Source organism: Larus michahellis, chromosome 9, assembly GCF_964199755.1.
Source record: "Larus michahellis chromosome 9, bLarMic1.1, whole genome shotgun sequence".
Classification (NCBI taxonomy): Eukaryota; Metazoa; Chordata; class Aves; order Charadriiformes; family Laridae; genus Larus; species Larus michahellis.
In genome coordinates, this window is record NC_133904.1 from 23,833,132 (window position 1) to 23,850,999 (window position 17,868).

Genomic DNA, 17,868 nt, shown 5'->3' on the forward strand with positions numbered 1-17,868 from the left:
CTTTATTGGTTTCTCACCCCACGCTCACGCCGAGGCACGGGTGCACCTCCTGTACCCCACGCCGACGGCCAGCATAGCCCCGGCCAGCCCCACACCAACCGCCACGTACATCAGCCCCATCCCCACGCTGGCCACCGCCGTCGCCCCACCTGCAAAAACAAGGGGGGCTGTTAGACCTTGTCACCAGGGCCATGTCACATGGCTGCAGCCGGTGGGGACTCACCCTGACCTCCCTCCTGCTGCTCTCCCACAGTGCCTGCATCCCTTGAGAGGAGCACGGGGCCGATGACTACGTCGGCTTCAGCCTCTTTCCCTGGGGAGGAAGAAGTGATGAAGTAGGCTCTTCCCACCACCCCAGAGTGTTCCCTGTGTCCCCATGGGGACCTTACCGTTGGCATCATGGCGGCGGAAGCGGCGGCTGGGCCATCGGTCCAGGGGGTTGAGCCTCCGGGAGAATGCGGAGGACTCGCAGTTGCCCATCTCGCAGCAGCTGCAGATGTCCCGGGTGCCTTCCACGGGTGCCCAGCTGTAGCAGGGTGGGAGCATCATCACCCCACAGAGCATTCGTCCCACCACCACCACCCCCAAAATCTGGGTCCATGACGCATCCCTGTGCCACGCTGGGGATGCAGGATGGTGGTGGGTACCAGCCCCACCCCACCATGGTGGCTACTCACGTGTTTCTGGCTTTGTTGAAGGAACAAGCCTTGTTCAGGGGGTCCGGGGCTTGGTCCGCTGGGGTCACCTTTAGGTGGCAGGTGATGTAGATCTGCGGGGAGGGCAGGGGAGAGAGGTGGGGACACGCTCATGGGGGACACCGGCTTGGTTTGGGGCGGGGGGGACACCACAGCCTTACCAGGTTCCTAGTGTCCCCTGCAAACCTGAAGACGTCGATCCTGAAGCGCAGCATGTCCTCCCGGGGCCGAGGGGTGATGAAGGCAGAGCTGGTGTCATCTGACCTCCCATCAACCAGGCACCTGGGGTGGGAAAGGGACGATGGAGGGATCAGCATCCCGGTGGGCGCCCCCCCAGCGCTGCCACCGGCAGATCCCCAGGGCTCACCCGTTGAAGTCAATGATGGCGTAGTGGGGTGAGGAGTCGGTGCTGGGGCTCAGGGCGGCCACACAACTGTCCACAAACAACCGCAGCGGCACGTGGCTCTCGGTGGCCACCTCTGCTTGGATGTTGAGGACGTCACCCAGTTGGAAACCAGTGAAAGGTCTCTCGGCAGTCCAGTCCTCTGCAAGACAGTGCCGAGGTGACAAAGTGGGGTGGCTCTGGCTGTCTCCAAGCTCCCGTAGGACCAGAGCCAAAGCTCAGCCCAAAAGCAGGAGCGCTGTTGTTTGCCATGGGGTAGGTTGGCTTCCCCAGTCCTGAGTCCTCGAGCTCCTCCACACTGGGAAGAGGGCGGAAAAGCCCTGTTTGCAGGTCAGGATGGCTTCCAACCTACCGTTCATGAGGCGCAAGGAGAACACCAGCCTCTCCTCCGCCGAGAGCGTGGAGCTGAAGGGAGCCCAGGTGGGTCGGATGGCGCTGCTGCTCACGTTCTCCCTCCTGGGCAAGGACCACCCTGCATCAGGATCCGGCCCTGTGCTGGTCCCTGGGGACCAGGGTGGGGAGTACTGAGGATGGAGAGACCTTACCTGGGGTAGTGGCACTCGATGGGGATAACGGCAGGGTTGCTGCGGATGATGACGGGGTTGCTGGCGGGGCTGGGGTCGTAGTTGAGGAGCGTGCGGTAAATGAGGGAGTCCGGTGTGATCTGGGCAGAAAACCATCAAAAAGCCAGGTTTATACATTTTGAATAGCTGTGAAATCATAACCGTGTCAAATATTTTCATCTGCAACAAGAGGCTGCCCCACCTCCTGCAACCACTGAGCTGCGTATCTGACCTTTCCCAGCTGGGAAATGCTGGGGAAATCCAAAGAAAGGGGGGAAAAGCCAGGGAAAAGGGGATGGAGAAGGAGCCCTGCTCCGTTTTCAGCAAGTTAAACTTCCTAATGGGCTGAAACACGAGCAAAATGGGTCCGACGTGGGGGCTTTGCGCCATTGGCGTGTCTCCAGCCGAAAGGGCAAAGCAGCTTTGGGGAAAAATGCTCTGGTTTGGGGGAAATACATGCTCATCCTTCCCCTGGGGTGTTCCCAGAGGGATGCCCGGCGCTTGGTCCCGCAGCCTGGAGCTGCTCCGGGAGGTGAAGGGATGCCAGGCGGGATCCCGGGGCTGGGGAAAGGACTGAGGCAGGGAGAAGGTCTTACCTGCACGATGCTGCCGCACTCGTGGAGCCCGGCGGTGAAGGTGACGGTGTTGTGGGCAGGGTTCATCGAGGAATGTTTGCACGCCGCCGGCCCCAGCGTCAGGTCAGCTACGTTGACCAAGCGGCCGGTGCCGAAGAGGTCCCTATGCACCGTCACCACGAGCTGAGCCTCCTGGCACTGCACCACCACTGGCCGCTGGCCCGAGATGGCTCGAGACTGGGGGTCCTCCACCCAGGACCAGGCGTGGGGTTCTGCCCGTGCCCCCCAGGAGAAATCCCAGGGTGGGTAGGCAGCCACCTCGCCCACCGCCCAACAGAGAAGAGCGAGGATAAAGCCGCTTTCCGGTCCCATCCCTCCTTCTTCCAGCAAACCCCGGCACGGAGCGCCAGGGCTGCTCCTCCAGCCTTTATATCCCCCCAGCAGCAGGAGCCGTCCGCCCCTGGGCTCCCATCTGGGGACCAATGGCACCCAAAGGCCAGCCCTCGTGGGTGCGGGGTGAGGGGAGGCACAACTGAGTCGTTTCCGGGGTGCCGGGACCCCCCGTTCCCGGGCTGCCCAAGGCGAGGGAAAACATCCTCGTCAGCCTCTTTGGGCAAGATGTTTATAAAACTCAGCAGAAGCCGGAGACGGGGAGACTGGTACAAAGTGGCTTGTTTAGGTTATAAGGTGATAAGGGGCTTTTCAAGGCTGCTTGGGGGGGTGACAGGAGCGGGGTCCAGGATCCCAATCCGGGTGCTTCCCGTCCCCTCGGCGGGGACCATCCCTGCCCAGCGCCACGGGGTCCCCTGGGATTTTGGTTTTCCGCTCAGATGCTGATGCGTTTTGGGGGCCGGGAACCCACGTGCTCCCGGCCACAGCCCCAACAGGGGCTTTCAGCATCTCCCCACTCCCCAGCGGGGCCAGGATCCAGATATTCACTCAGCACTGACCCCGCCACGGCTGACGGAGCACCCTCACCGCTGACACGAGTGTGGCCGTTCTCAGCCAGGGGCCAAACACCCCCCCTGCTTCCAGCCTCAGCAGTGAGGTCACTGGCTGCAGAGCCGCAACCTTCCTTTGTTATCTCTGCTGCCCTTCCCTAGCTCTTTGGCTTGGGTTTGTGTTGTTGCCTTCGAGGGAACAGGGCAGAAGAAGCCAGCGGCAAGCCTCGCTGCACCCATCGCTCCCTTCCCCGTGCTGCAGCACCCCGCTTTGTATCCCATCCCCCTGCAAGCAGGGCTGGGCATTGCCCAGCTCCTCACAGCTGGGAAACGGGGAAAGCTGCTTAAAAAACAAACCCTATAATTTTTCCAAGCCTCATTATTGGAGTTTCTGTCCCTTCTTTTGAGCGCCTTTAACTCTTTTCCCCTGCCAGGGCTCTGCAAGCATCCTGTTGGTTCTGTACGAAGGATGCTGCCTTTCATACCCCAAATCCTGCTCCATCTTTTGGGATGCCCTTGGAAAGCCTTAGGGACAGCCTCTGGTTTGGACATTTAATCTGGAGCGGCTGAGCTATTTCTGGGAAAATGAAAAGAAACAGAAAGTTTTAGGGACAGATATCACCCAGCCTGCTCCTAGAGGAAATCCCACCGTGTTTGGAGCTGGGACTGGCTTGTGCCTGACTCAACGTCCCCAAATCCACCCGTGTGAAGCTTTAGGGACCAGTGTAAAACCTCCCACCCATCCCCACCCCGGGAGCTGATGCCCCGTCTCTGCTGCTGCCGGCGGATCCAGGACTTTTCCTTCGTGTTTAAAATACCTTGAGACTGGCACTGGCGTAGAAATGCCAGGGATTCCAGCAGGCTGAGCCCCATGCGTCAGGGAGATAACTGCAGCGGGCGATGCTGAATCAGTAAATAAGCGGCTGCCCCCCTTCCTGGGGGAGAGCATCGACGCTCAGCCGGGTCCTTGGCTGCAAGGACCACGGGAGATGCTTGGTCTCACCCCATCGCATCCCGGAGAGCCACAGCTCAGGGGCCAGCCCCAGAGTTAATTTGTAGGTCTTCGGGTACCGGGGCTGGATCCCAGTGGGAGAATAAATCCCTCTGATGGGTCACCTCGTGCTTATGCGGCTCAAATGAGCAGAAGTGGATCCCAGGTGGAGAAACATGCCCAGACTCACGGGTTTCTCTATGAAAAAGGGGATTTCTGCTCCCAGGTTAGCCCTGGCCAGGACCAGCATCTTAACTCCAAGCACAATACAACATTGGCCATGGGCCAGCACAGTTGGGAAAGAGCAAGAGCTTATTTTCTTGAAGGAGGCAGAGACCAGAAAGTCCCAGGGCGCTGGACAAGCACAAACCCAGTGGTTTTCCCCCATTGCATAAAGGAGACTTTTAAGCACATCTCGTATTTCCTTATAACATAAAGTTTTAAGTAAAAAACCAAACCTCTCATCGCACACCAAGGTCAGTGCTGCTGTTGAGCGTCACCAGAGCCGGGGATGCTGCCCAGGAAGGGGCAGGAGCTGGAGGGGGACAGCTGTTCTGGAAAGCTAGAGAGCTTTTCCCCATTCCCAATTTCTTTGTAGACCAGATTTATCTGATATTTGTCTTCCTTCCTGGAGACAGTATTTTGGTTGAATGGCCAAAGGGCAGCGTGCTGAGTGATGCAGAATGAGGGTTTCATTTAAAACTCTCCTCTGCACGTCTCAGCAAACCAGAGAGATAGTCCCTGCTCAGAGTATCTGTGCCAAGGGACAGTTGGGGCATTGGACTCCTGGAGAAGATGCTGACCAAGAAGGAAACAGTTGCGTGAAGATTTAACACGTCAGCAGCCACAACCTGTGGTCTGGGAGGTTCAGGTGAGGAAATATTTCTTCTCCGGGAGGGTTGTGCACCCCTGGGCTGGGCACGCAGAGGGGAGGGATCTCCATCCATGGATGTTGCCAGCCTCAGTCAGGCCAACACAAGGCTGATACATCTGGTGGTGTACTGGAGACCTTCCGAGATCCCTTCCACCCATGTTCCCATGCCCACCTGCCTTCCTTTCTGCCCCAAAAGCTGCCAGCTCACACGGCATGGTGAAGACTTCTCCCAGTATCCCCCCTAAAAGCTTCTAACTCCCACTTTGCTGCAAGACAAGGACCAAAGCCCTCCAGGGAGGGTCAAATTATATGTATGAGGAAAGAGGTCATACTGACAACACCAACCCAAAGCCAGTACAGCTCCCTGATCCAACCCGCAATTAATCTTGTAATTTTGGGAGAGGGCTAATTTGCTTTTTGACCCATGAGCAGTGGAGGGAAGGGGTGGGACTGCGGTTTAAGTGACCCAAACTCCAGCTAGGAACCTTGTGCCAATGAGAGCCCAGGACGAGGTGACATCTATCAATGGGCACCCAGTTGGGGGTCTCCAGGGTGCTGAATGACACCCAATGACACAGCAGGCTGTGCAAGACACCACTGTCTTCTGTCCCTCATGGCCAAGAGAGGTCCCCAAGCTCCTCTGGAGCAGGCTAAGAAGCTGCAGAACTCCTCCAGGCCCCTGAAAAACCAGCTCAAGAAGCGGCCGTGCTGCGAGCAAGCCCCAGCTCCTCACAGGTCTCGGTTTTCCCCCTGAACCTAGCCACCTGAATTTGCTCTGACAACAAACACTGCATCCCAAGACGTTCAGCTGGTCCAGTTCCCACCACCTGCTGAAGTGGGAACCTCTCCCAGCTGGTGGGGAGCAGCAGGTCTCAGATTTGGGGCAGGAACCTCTTGCCATTATGGCTGCTCTGCTGAGCAGAAGAGCCCAAGTTTCATAGCAATGGGATGAAAAAAAATAAAAAAAAGCAAGTGTGACTCAGGCATGTCAGAAAGCCCCATTTCAGGGTGGGGGGAAGTTGGGGCAGAAATTCCAGTCCCTGCCCCAAGGACTGTTTATATGTTTCAGCCAAGGCTCCCTACACGTAACTATGCATAAACAGTCCTTGAGGCAGGGACTGGAATTCCTGCCTCCGTCTGTCCCAGGAAGAGCCCAACCCACCGACCCTCGAGTTGCGCTCCCTTCCTCATCCAGCATAGCTCGATTTCTCTCCCAGAAACAGCTTCAGGCAGGACGAAAGCCGTCCAAGTTTTATTAAACCCTTGACTTATTGAGCGAGGAATTAGTGGTACAGAGCTGACCCGAGTAGCTCCACAGAAATGTAAAGTGCTTCGAGGCTAAACACAACTCCATGCTTCTACAGACAAGATGGACAAGTTCTCCATCTGGCTGGAGATTCTTTTTTGCATTAGTTCTCAACTGGGTGCTCTGGGAGAAGCTCGTGGGGGTGTAAGGCTGTACAAAGCTTTGCCGAGGACAGGGCTTCCAGGAGACCGAGATACTTGGATTTGGTTTAGGGAGGCAAAAAAGCAAAGTTAAAATTAGCATGAAGGTTTAATTAGCTGAGGCTCCAGGAAGATTTCTCCACTCTCCCCACCAAGCCTCTCAGTCCTTAAGTTTATTATATTTTTTCTAATCAGACAGACTGTAAAAGTTGAAACTAGTGACTTAAATGGTGTTGCTGGGTTTCCAGCAAACAGTCAGAGCTCCTAGAGCAGCAAGGATTAGGAGGACCAAACCAGCAACTACAGCCAGCCCCAATACCATCCACAAGAGACCTGCATCTAGGAAGGTACCAGTAAGGAGGTGGTTATGGCCAGAGCCACACAAACCATCCCCCTTCCCTGGGTTTGCATCCTCCTGACTTGGTGATCCTGCCAGCTGTGGGTAGGAGAGGTCCAACCACATCATCTGCTTCTCTCACCAAGAGATCTGGAAGGAAGGACCTTTGAGCACTCACAAACTTGTTTGAACACCTAACTCTCCCAAGCCTTGGATCAGCACTGAGGAGCCAACAGGTAGCAAGGCAGCTCCAGACACCCAGCTCTGAGCAAGTTGCCACGATGGTGACAAAGCCCAAGAGGCATGCTGAGACCTTATCATGCTGAGAGGCCACTTCTCTCCAGACATGTCCTCCTTGCCATTGGTAAGGGAGCGTGGAGCCTCCTGGAGTGCCTGGCCAAGCCACAGCTCCTCATCTCATAGCAGGAGCAGACATCCCAGGTGGCTACCACAGGAACCCATCTAGAAGAGAGCCTGGTGAGCAGCCCACCCTATGGTAGGAGTCCCTCACATGCTTTGGTGTCTCCTAGGAGAGGCCAAACCCTCCTGGCCAGGTGGCCAACCCCACTTTCCGGGAAGGTGACACACCAGATGAGAGACCCAAGTTCTTCACCTTTGGGCAAGCTGCTGTTCCAGCTACTTGCAGGTTGCTGGCTTTGTTGAAGGAGCAAGCCTTGTTCAGAGGGTCAGGAGCTTGGTCAGCCAGGGAGACCTTCAGGTGGCAGGTGATATAGATCTGGGGACACCAGACAGAGAAGAGGGGTTAGGCTGTCATTTGCCTTTACAGCTTTCCCATGCACCATGAAGTTGGTCGTCAATGGGACCACCATCTCCCCAGGGCAGCTCAACCCCACCCTCCTTCCTTCAAGCCACTTAAGGGTTCAGCTATTGAAGCCCATCAGAAGAGCTTTTCTTGACCAGTATCAGAACTGGTCTCCAAGGAAGATCCTTGGCTCAGAGGGCCGTGATCCAGATTACAGGGTGATGTCAGTCATATGTTGCTATGAGGCAGTTGCCTTGGGAATGTAATTCTAGACAAACCACATTAACTTTCTTAATGGACCGAGGTTGTATCCCACTCAAGACAAGGGAGTTCACTTGCTTTAGGGAGGATTTACCAGACTGCTGGAGCCTCCTGCAAAACTTGAATACATCTACTTGCAAACTGAAACACATCTGGCTTCATCCAGTTGCCCATCCGCCGGGCACCTCAGCACAAAAGCAAAGGCCAGCAGGATTCCACCATCAGACATCCATAACCTGCAGAAAGGCACCTCTAAATAAGGGCACAGCCAGCTCTTACCCGCTGAAGTCAATGAAAGCATACTGGGGAGAAGAGCTCAAACTGGGGTTTGGGTGGCCACGTAGTTGTCCTCAGAGGTGCATGGTTCTCTGTGTTGACACCAGCTTGGAAGTGGAGGGCCTCTCCCAGTTGAAGTATGGTGGAGACTCTCTCAGAACTCCAGTCATCTGGAAGGAGAGGTCACCAGGCATCATGAACGGGAAGCCAGCTTGTGGCTCACTGCTTCCACCCAAGGAAACCCCAACGGGCACAAGGCCTTGGGTACTCACCAAAACTGCGCCAGACCCCAGGAGCACTGGGGTGATACCAGCACCAGCTGTGCCATCTAGTGGAAGCATGGCCGTCTCAGGGTGCCCAGCACCAGAGGAGACCCTCACCCAAAACCTCCCTGTGCCTCATGGACAGTAGGAGGGCAGCTCCTCCTCAAAGGACAGGGTGGAACGGAAAGGCACCCATATAGGCTTGACTCACGTTGTCCCTCCTGGGGAAGGGATGCTCATGGTTAAAGGCTCTGTGGCAGCACAAGGGCTTGCTCGGTGCTCACCTTGGGTAGTGGCACTCCATAGGAACCACAGCAGGGCTGGTGCAGACCACGACAGCATTGCCAGTAAGAACTGGGTTGTAATTTAAGCTCGTGTTGTAGACTTGAGCATCAGGGGTCACCTGGGGAAAAGACAAAACACATTATCGAGTAATTAAGAGCCCTGTTCATTGGCCACATGCACAGAGCAACACATTTAAGCCTGGAGACTCAGTGCCGAGATATTTCCCTTGGTCAGCCGCCAGTAGCATTTGTGCTGGAGGCAGATAAGTGGCACTCATCCTGCTGCGGGGATGCTCTGGGCTGGGAAGCTGCTCCAGCCTGTCCCAGGAAAGCCGCTGCTCATCAGCGGAGCTGAATGCAGAGGTGCTCAAACTGATTCTTAACTTTTTTTTTTTTCCCCCCCTAGTTTCCATGCCCCAGAACAACAGTAAGGAAGGTCTGTCCCCTAGGATAGTGGAGGACGACTTCTGCTCAGGGCAGATTTAATGAAGGTGTCTGCTAGGTGGAGTATGGGGGGGGGGGGGGGAGGGGTACCTGCCCACCCTGGTGGCCCCAAGGCTCTCCCAGGGGAGTGAGACCACTTCAAATTTAAGTTTTCTGTAAAGTAGCTTCAAGCTACTGATGATGCCTCCTGAGGTAAGCATCCACTGCTGGCTTGCTGCAGTGGCTCCCAGCACCAGGTTATCTGGGCTCCACCCTGGAGGTGGCAGCAATAGCCTAAATAGCCCTGGGAGATGTAGATACCTCTGTCTTCATCAGGAAAACTCTAGTTTCTCTGCCTCTTGCACTCCCTTCCCTACTCACACAACCCAGCCCAAGCCACCAAGGTGCAAGCCAAGAGGTAGACGCCCCACCCCAGGCCTCCAGCCCCTCCACAGCCTTACCCTGAGGGTGCTGCCACGCTCATGCAGTCCAGCCATGAAGGTCACCATGGTCTCAGCAGCAATCCAGATTGCAGGCAAGCAGGCAGCCAGGCCCAGGGTCAGGGCCGCAAGCTTGACCAGGTGTCCTGTACCAAAGAGGTCCCTGTGCACCATGATCACCACCTGCGCCTCCTGGCGCTGCATGGCCACAGAGCGCAGAGGGGCAGCAGCCTGGAGCTGGGAGACATCCATCCATGCCCAGGGAGAGGGCTGGGAGAAGGCACACGGCTTCCCCAAGGAAGGATCCCCTTCATAGCTCTGCCTCCCCTCTAAGGAAGCCCCAGTGATTGTAAGTAACCACCTCCCCAAAAACCCAGCCAAAAAGAGCCAACCCCAGGCTGCTTCCAGGCCCCCTCTTGTCTACCAGGGTCCAGTACAAGGAACAACTGCTGCCCAGGGACCTTTTATAGCTCACATCTCCCACAGCCACCCCCACCCCAGGTGATGCTGACCACTCACATAGCTGAGAGCACCCAGTTTCCTGGGGAACCCATTGTGGCCAGCTCTAATGAGTTAATGAGGTGCTGGATTAGGTCCCTTGCCCACAGGAGAGATGTTGAGTTTGCTGTGCAGCCAACTGCAGGTTTTGCCCCCCTTTTTTTGGTAAGAACCAGCTCTGTAAGATCCAGAGAGATGTGTCCCGCTTCCAAACCATGAGTCCTACCTCCAAACCCTATGTCCCACCTCCAGATCACAGGGCCCTTCTGCAGCGGGTTCGCTGGGGGATGGCGTGGGGTGTGACACTTTCCCAAAGCAAACCCCCTCTTCACATGTCCACACTTGTCCCTGTCCCCAGCTCCTTCAAGGCTGTGACGATCCTCATGGAGCAGCTGCTCATGTCATGGGCAATTGGGGATTTCCAAGACATGAGTGACTCATGGCTGGCTCTTCACTACCAAGCAAAGGTTGATTTTTTGGAGGAAGAAGGGGAAATTTGAACTTGAATCAAGTGGAAGAATAAAAGGAAAAGGCCAGGGGGTGGGGTAGTGGAGGAGATCCCCATCGGTTGCCCTGAACCGCATCCCTGCTCCTGTGGGACCAGGCTCCACACGGTGGCGTCCACACCAACGCAGCCACCAGTATTTCCTTGTGTTTCCTTGTGCCTCTCCGGATTTTAGCAAAAGGGAGGAAAACGCTTGTGCACACGTGGCTGTTTAACTGTTTCCTGAACAGACTTGTCCCCTGGAGCCACCAGCTTCCTGGGCAGGACGGGCATTGAAACGAGTGGTACTAAAATAATGAATAGAATAATCCTTATCAGGAATAATATTAGAGCTGTTCGGTATTAGAAACAATAATTATTGCTAATAATTATTAGAATTATTAGACCTGGGGCAAAACAGTCCCCGCGGTGTCTGGGCAGTCCATCCCTGGGCAGAATCACCGGGCAAGCTTCCTCGTGCCTGCTTAGAGGCTATAAATCAGGACGAAAAGCACTTTGTGTATTGAAGTGACACCAGCGAGGAGCACAGCATTGAACAGGAGCCCTTGTACGGGTTTTTAGGGACAGCACAAGGATGTTCGCTTTGCCCCTGCCTCTGGGTGAACACTGGGGTTGGGGCAGCTCATTGCTTTGCTGGCACAGGCAGGTGAGGACCAGGTGAGATGGCCACGAGTTTCAGGAGATAGTCGTGGCTGAATCGGGCTCTTTTGGCACAATCCAAACTGGATAGCTGCACCATCTGAAGGGAAATGACTGTGGACAGTGTTGAGGTGGCACAGCAGATCACAGAATGGTAGGGGTGGGAAGGGACCTCGGGAGATCATCCAGTCCAACCCCCTGCCAGAGCAGTGTCACCCAGAGCAGGTGGCACAGGAACAGGTCCAGGTGGGTTTGGAATGTCTCCAGAGACAGAGACTCCACCACCTCTCTGTGAGGAGAAATAACTGGACTCCAGACGATCCAATGTGAATCAACAGAAGCCATTTATTAAGCACAGATCATCATCTTTTATACCCTGTGTTGTAGCCGTACTTGCCACTTGCTTATTTCTGATTAGCTAGTTACACTGTCCACGCGCTGTCCGTGCAGTTCATTCACACATCAGATTGGTTACAAGAATTCACATAGTAAATTGCGTAGTCATTAGCACAACATGTTTTCTACCTTCTCAGTTCCCGTTTTGCCCATGTACTAATTCCATCTTCTACCACCTGTTTTGCCCTTAATCTAATCTCTCACAGTAGGGAGGCTGGCTCACATGGCCTTTTTCTCTCAGATACATTCCTACAATACCCCCTTTTTCTTCTTGAGCCAGCCAGACCTTATGCATGGCATTTTCTACCATGTCAGTCACTTTGCGGAGAACACATGAGGCTACCATAATCAATAATAATATAACCAACAATAGCATGAGCCCTTGTTTTAGTAACTCTGATAACCATCCCCTTATACCCCATGAGCTTAACCAATCATCGAAACCATTTTTGACCACTTTTAATTTGGACATGTTATCCTTCAGATCCCGTAACTGCTTATGAATGGATGATGAGTGGTCAGAAAAGTTCATACAACACATACCTTCAAAATCTTCACATCCATGACCCTGAGCCAACAGCAAAAATCAGTCATCACCCCTGCGGTGTCTCCACAAAAGTTCACTAGCGTTGTGTTAAATGTTGGGTAAACTGAATTGAATCCTGCTGTATTAAAAGAAGCCGAAATACCAAGGGTTCTCAATTTTGTGCTCAGCTGCAACTTCCAATCACAAGGATAAGCCCGACACTAATTCCCAGTGGCACCTTCAAATATCAGTACCCTTGCCCTTCTTTCTGCGCTGTAGATGACCGAACCTGTTGCTACAGTGACGTACTACCTGTTCCCACTAGTCCTCCAGAACCGACCAAACCTCTGGCAGTAGCACTGTGTAACAGCACTGTATGCCACACCCTGACCAATCCTTGTGAATGGTAGACTTCCCTAATCTCCTGTCGCTTAACCAGCTCATGTTGAGGTGAACATGACTCTGTACTCTATTGCAATAGCTAAATGAATTAAACCCGTCACCTTACTTAATTCCTTATTAAAACACATAGCACACCGGAATTAAAATACTAGAATTAAAACACACAGCACACCGGATTTAAAACACACAGCACACACTGTCACCTTACTTAACTCCTTATTAAAACACACAGCACACCGGAATTAAAATACACAGCACACCGGATTAAAAACACACAGCACACCGGATTTAAAATACACAGCACACCGGATTTAAAACAGACAGCATACCCCGTCACTTTACCTAATTCCTTATTAAAATACACAGCACACTAGAATTAAAATACACAGCACACCGGATTTAAAACACACAGCACACCGGGCCGCAGCACGTGGTCTTTCAAACCACCACCGGCCTCAACAATCCTCACAAGGCACAAGGATCTATGGGTCACAGTTCCACACCTAGGGCACTGCACTTCTTCAGCCCTCATCGTCGTTGTTGGTACTGTGGGGTAACTCATTCGAATCCGTCTGCTCAAACCAGGGCTTTATCCACTTGGCTGGTACCCATCTGGTTCCGGCATCTGTAACGACACAGGCATATCCTCGACCCCAGGTTAATAGTCTACACGGTCCTTCCCACTTCCCCGTCACACTGTTTTTAACTGCTACCATGCCATTTTCCTACCTAAAATCTCCCAGGTCTCTCTGCAGGCCTGTGCTGTGCCGCACGATTGGAGGTACAAGGCAGTGTTGAGGAAGGCGTAGGAAGTTCAGGATGTAAACAGCCTTGTTCAGTCATCTACAGGACTCAGCCCTTGCTCTCCCCCTTTTTGTTTTTGAAGCAAATTTTTTAAAGACTGGTTCATGTGTTCCACTACGGCTTGACCCGTCGGAGAATGTGGTGTGCCAGTCACATGTGTAATGCCCCACAGCTGTAGAAATACCTCTGTTGAACGGGCTACATACCCTGGGCCATTATCAGTCTTTATCACATGCAGTACACCTAAGGCCGCAAACGCGGATCACAAATGTTTTGTACATGTTTACTAGACTCACCAGTCTGCGCAGTTGCCCAAATTGCAGTTGACTAACAGTCTACACTCAGGTGTATAAATTTCAGTTTTCCAAATTCTGACACATGGGTTACATCAGTCTGACAGAACTCCAAAGGTCCATGCCCTCGGGGACTGACGCCTGGGTTGAAGTTAGGTATAAATGGTTGACAATCAGCACACGTTTGCACTATACCTCGGGCATCAGACTCCGAGATCCCGAACCGTCTGCGCAGCATTCGTGCAGATTGATGGAAGAATGTATGAGATGCCCGTGCCTGTGCAAACTTATCTGGAGGTGGTGCGGCCCATGCAGGAGCCACAAGTTTATCGGCTCATCTATTGCCCTCAGCTAAACCTTCTGGGAGCCCCGAATGGCTGCGAATATGGGTGATGAAATGAGGATCGTGCCGTTCATTGAGTAGGAGCAACAATTCATGGAGCAGGGTGAACAGCTGCTCATCTCTGACCTCCTTCAGCAAAGCACGCTCCGTTCGTTGAACAATTCCAACCACATATAAGGAGTCATACGATATTAATACCTCCCTTTGTCCACCTGCGAAACGCTTCTAGTACAGCATGTAATTCTAGCTTTTTTGTGGACCCTTTACAGTCCGTGATCACAATATCATGCCATTTATTGTCCATGTACCATGTTATTGCTGCTTTCTGTGTCTTCCCCCCGGCATCTGTAAAGATTGTCGGCCCTCGGACAGGTCGTTGAGACAACGCAGGAATTTCCTCAATGTGTCCTACTTGTAACACACTAAAAAACTTGTGCGGAGGCAAATGTACCTTAACTGTCCCAGCATAGTTCAAAAGCGCAATCTGCAACGCCATAGAGTGTCGTAAGGCCCACGGCAAGTATTCAGCTACTAAAGGAATTACCACATACTCAGGTTCCTGACCGGATATCTCAACGATCCTCTGACGCCCCTTAATCACAAGTTGCGCCATCGCCTCTATCCTCGGGATAACCGTATGCTTTGGTTGGAGAGATAAAAAAATCCACTCCAGAATTCGTAGCGGGTCCCTTTCCTGTACCCATTGCATTACTAAAGCGAAAGGATGTTCGTCATGATTTATAATTAATAAACCTATCAAATGATCAGGGTCCCATCGATGCGCGTAGGCGTTGATGACCTTATCACTGACCATCTGCATCGCCTTCTGCGTGTCCAAAGATAACTGTCTAGGGGCATCAACACCACCGCTTCCTTGCAACAAACGCATGAGAGGTGCTAAGTCTTCATTCATAAGGCCACACAATGTACGAACCCAGTTTAGATCTCCTAAGAGTTTTTGAACATCATTCAGCGTCGAAATGTGTGTTCTAATCTCTAACTTCTGTGGCCTAACTGTAGTTTTAGATATTTCCCATCCTAAATATTTCCAGGGTGGTTCTTTTTGAACCTTTTCTGGTGCAATTTGTAACCCTGCTTTCCCTAATACCTGCTGCAGCTCCTCAATAGCCTTGTCACACTCTAATTGTTGTCCAGCTATCAAGATGTCATCCATATAATGATAAATTATCCACTCAGGGTGTTTTTTCCGCACTGGTGCCAAAGCCCATGCTACGTACATCTGGCACAAGGTGGGTGAATTTTTCATTCCTTGTGGCAACACTACCCAATGATACCTGCACATAGGCCCATTCTTATTTGTTGTTGGCACGGAAAAAGCAAATTTCGGATAGTCATCGGGGTGCAAGGATATTGTAAAAAAGCAGTCCTTCAGATCTATTATCAGAATCTCCCACCCTTTAGGGATCATGATAGGGGATGGCAAACCTGGCTGTAAAGCACCCATGTCCTCCATAGCCTCATTAATTTTTCGTAAATCGTGCAGGAACCGCCATTTGCCACTCTTTTTTGGGATGGTAAAAATAGGTGTATTCCAGGGGCTGGTTGTTGGTTCTATATGTCCCTTCTCTAACTGTTCCTGTACTAATTGCTTAATGTGGGCGATTTTTTCCGAATTGAGCGGCCATTGGTCCACCCACACCGGGTCATTTGTTTTCCACTTCAATTTCAAAATAGGTCGCCCTTCCCCAATGGCCGCCCCGGAAAATCCGTCCCCCCAGTCGTTAAATGAGTGCCCAGTTGACTTAAAGCATCCCGGCCGAGCAGGCATACCGGTGCTACTGTCACATACGGTCGAATTGAGCAAACTCCACCATCAGGCATTTGGCATTGAATCACCTCTTTGCTTATTTTTGTCGTCTGAGTTCCTCCGACCTCCATTATGGATATAGCTGGGTGTTCTAGGGGCCAAGAGGGTGGCCAACACCCTTGACTGATAATAGTCACATCAGCGCCGGTGTCTACAAGCATATCAAGCACACATTTTTGACCCCCTGGTGCTCTTAGGGCAACTCGCTGCAAGGGCTTTGTTTTACTGATTTCAAGGGCTAAATATATATCTGCATTACCTGTTGAGCCAAAACCTTCATTCCCCGTTATCTGATTTCCAGCCGTCGGAGCGGCAGCCTTAAATGGCACTAGTTGTCCAATGCGAGTACCCGCTGGGATATGCACAGGTGGAGTGGGTGTCCATACCATCATTTTAATTGGACCCGTATGATCAGCATCTATTACCCCAGGTAACACAAACAAACCCCGTCTGGTAATGGAAGATCGTCCTAATAATAGTGCATTCAGTCCATACGCCAGTGGCCCTTTCATATCAGTAGGAATGCACTGCACTTGGGAGTCTGTAAGGGTAACCTCCTTTATTGTTGCCACGTCCACTCCGGCGCTTCCTGTGGTGGCAGAGGCTGCACTACCCAAGCACCCTGACCCTGAGGCCTGTTTTGTGTCATCGTGCTCGGGCCCCCCCGCGCTCATCAGCCCGTTTCCCAATGGTATGCCATTCTTACGAAATTTTGAGCGGCATTCAGATGCTCTATGTCCAAATTTCTGACACCAATTACATGTGCCCATAAATCCTCCTGTTCCTCCGCTCCTAACAGGCGTCATATCTGTCTCTCCCCTCTGCTTTCCCGCTCTACACTGTATCTTCAGATGACCAACCTTCCCACACTTAAAGCATTTCGGTCCCAAATTACGATTATTAATCAAGGGCTTGACAGCCGCGGCAAAAGCGGACGCCAAAAATCCTGCCTGTTCTTCAGGTGTTCCTACCCTAGAGCATGCCTCTATCATGTCGGTAATGGTGGCGTGTCAAGGCAAAGCTTGCAAGATACGCTTACAGGCTGAATTAGCATTCTCTACGGCCAATGATTGAAAAACCGCCTCTTTGGCTGCCACTGGCAGTTCTCCCCAGTCTAACACATTCCTTAGTCTATCAAGAAACTGCATATATCCCTCGCTGGGGCCCTGTTTTATCATCGTATATGGGGGAGTGACCTTGCCATCCTCTGGCAAGGTCCTCAGTGCTTCGCGCGCCAACTCTGCAGACTGTTGTAAGATAGCGACATCTAGCCGCACTTGTAGCTGAGCATCAGCGAAAGGACCTGTTCCTGACAACATCTCCATAGTCGCCAACCGTAACGGATCCCCCTCTGCTCTACTCAAATTCGCTACAATCGCACGTTGTACACCATCCTCCCACCTTGATCTCCACATTAGTTCTTGCATCGGTGTGAGGATAATGGACATCAGTGTCCGGCTATCAAAAGGAGTCATAATATTAGTAGTGAAAATATTGTTAAGAAACCACTGAGTGTAGGGAGAATTAAGACCAAAGTCATGCACCAATTTTCTTGCTTCCTTTACGATCGGCCAAGGAAGACCCTCCCATCTACTGGGATTCTTTCGACCTCCGGTAGTTCCCCCCAGTATCACCGGAAATGCTGTTGGTAACATTATACCCTCTATCAAGGCATTTTGAATAATCCCTTTCCAATGCAATTGCGGATCTGGCGGCTCCCCTGAGCCCGTGGTCACAACCCCCAACTCTCCTCCCGCGTTCCCGTTACCACCACCCCAATGCACTTGCATGTCCGGCGGCTCCCCTGAGCCCGCAGTCACACCCCCCAACTCTCCTCCCGCGTTCCCGTTACCGCCACCCCAATGCACAAGTGTATCCGGCGGCTCCCCTGAGCCTGCAGTTGCACCCCCCAACTCTCCTCCCACGTTCCCGTTACCGCCACCCCAAGCCCCCCCGCTTTCACCCCTCAGTTGCCTCTCCATATTTCGTATCGTTTGCTCCTCCTCTAGTTTCCATCGATCCTGTCGTTCTCTCTCTAGCTGTTCCAATTTCTGTTGCAGCATTTTTGCCTCCATGCATGCGCCTTGCGGCAGTTCTTG

At 52.7% G+C, this 17,868-nt stretch overlaps 2 protein-coding genes across 3 annotated transcripts; both read right to left on the bottom strand.

The window, feature by feature from the left end:
* On the bottom strand, window positions 1-2,649 carry LOC141748410 (zona pellucida sperm-binding protein 3-like). 2 transcript variants are annotated; one of them, XM_074600409.1, is made up of 9 exons: window positions 2,258-2,649; window positions 1,644-1,762; window positions 1,451-1,554; window positions 1,063-1,240; window positions 857-977; window positions 678-769; window positions 390-526; window positions 230-313; window positions 1-149 (listed from the first exon to the last, which is right to left on the bottom strand). In XM_074600409.1, the coding sequence occupies exons 1-9, from the start codon at window positions 2,606-2,608 to the stop codon at window positions 25-27; spliced, it is 1,311 nt and encodes a 436-aa protein (XP_074456510.1). In that variant the 5' UTR covers window positions 2,609-2,649; the 3' UTR covers window positions 1-24. The 2 variants fall into 2 exon arrangements, with proteins under 2 accessions (XP_074456510.1, XP_074456509.1); XM_074600408.1 differs by having other exon boundaries at window positions 224-313.
* Window positions 2,650-3,656: 1,007 nt separating this feature from the next.
* LOC141749070 (zona pellucida sperm-binding protein 3-like) lies at window positions 3,657-9,787 on the bottom strand. Its single transcript, XM_074602145.1, is given in 7 exon segments — window positions 3,657-3,754; window positions 7,414-7,561; window positions 8,153-8,295; window positions 8,532-8,596; window positions 8,598-8,609; window positions 8,673-8,791; window positions 9,557-9,787. Coding segments are annotated over 7 exon segments (816 nt in total).
* Between the last annotated feature and the right edge of the window lie 8,081 nt (window positions 9,788-17,868).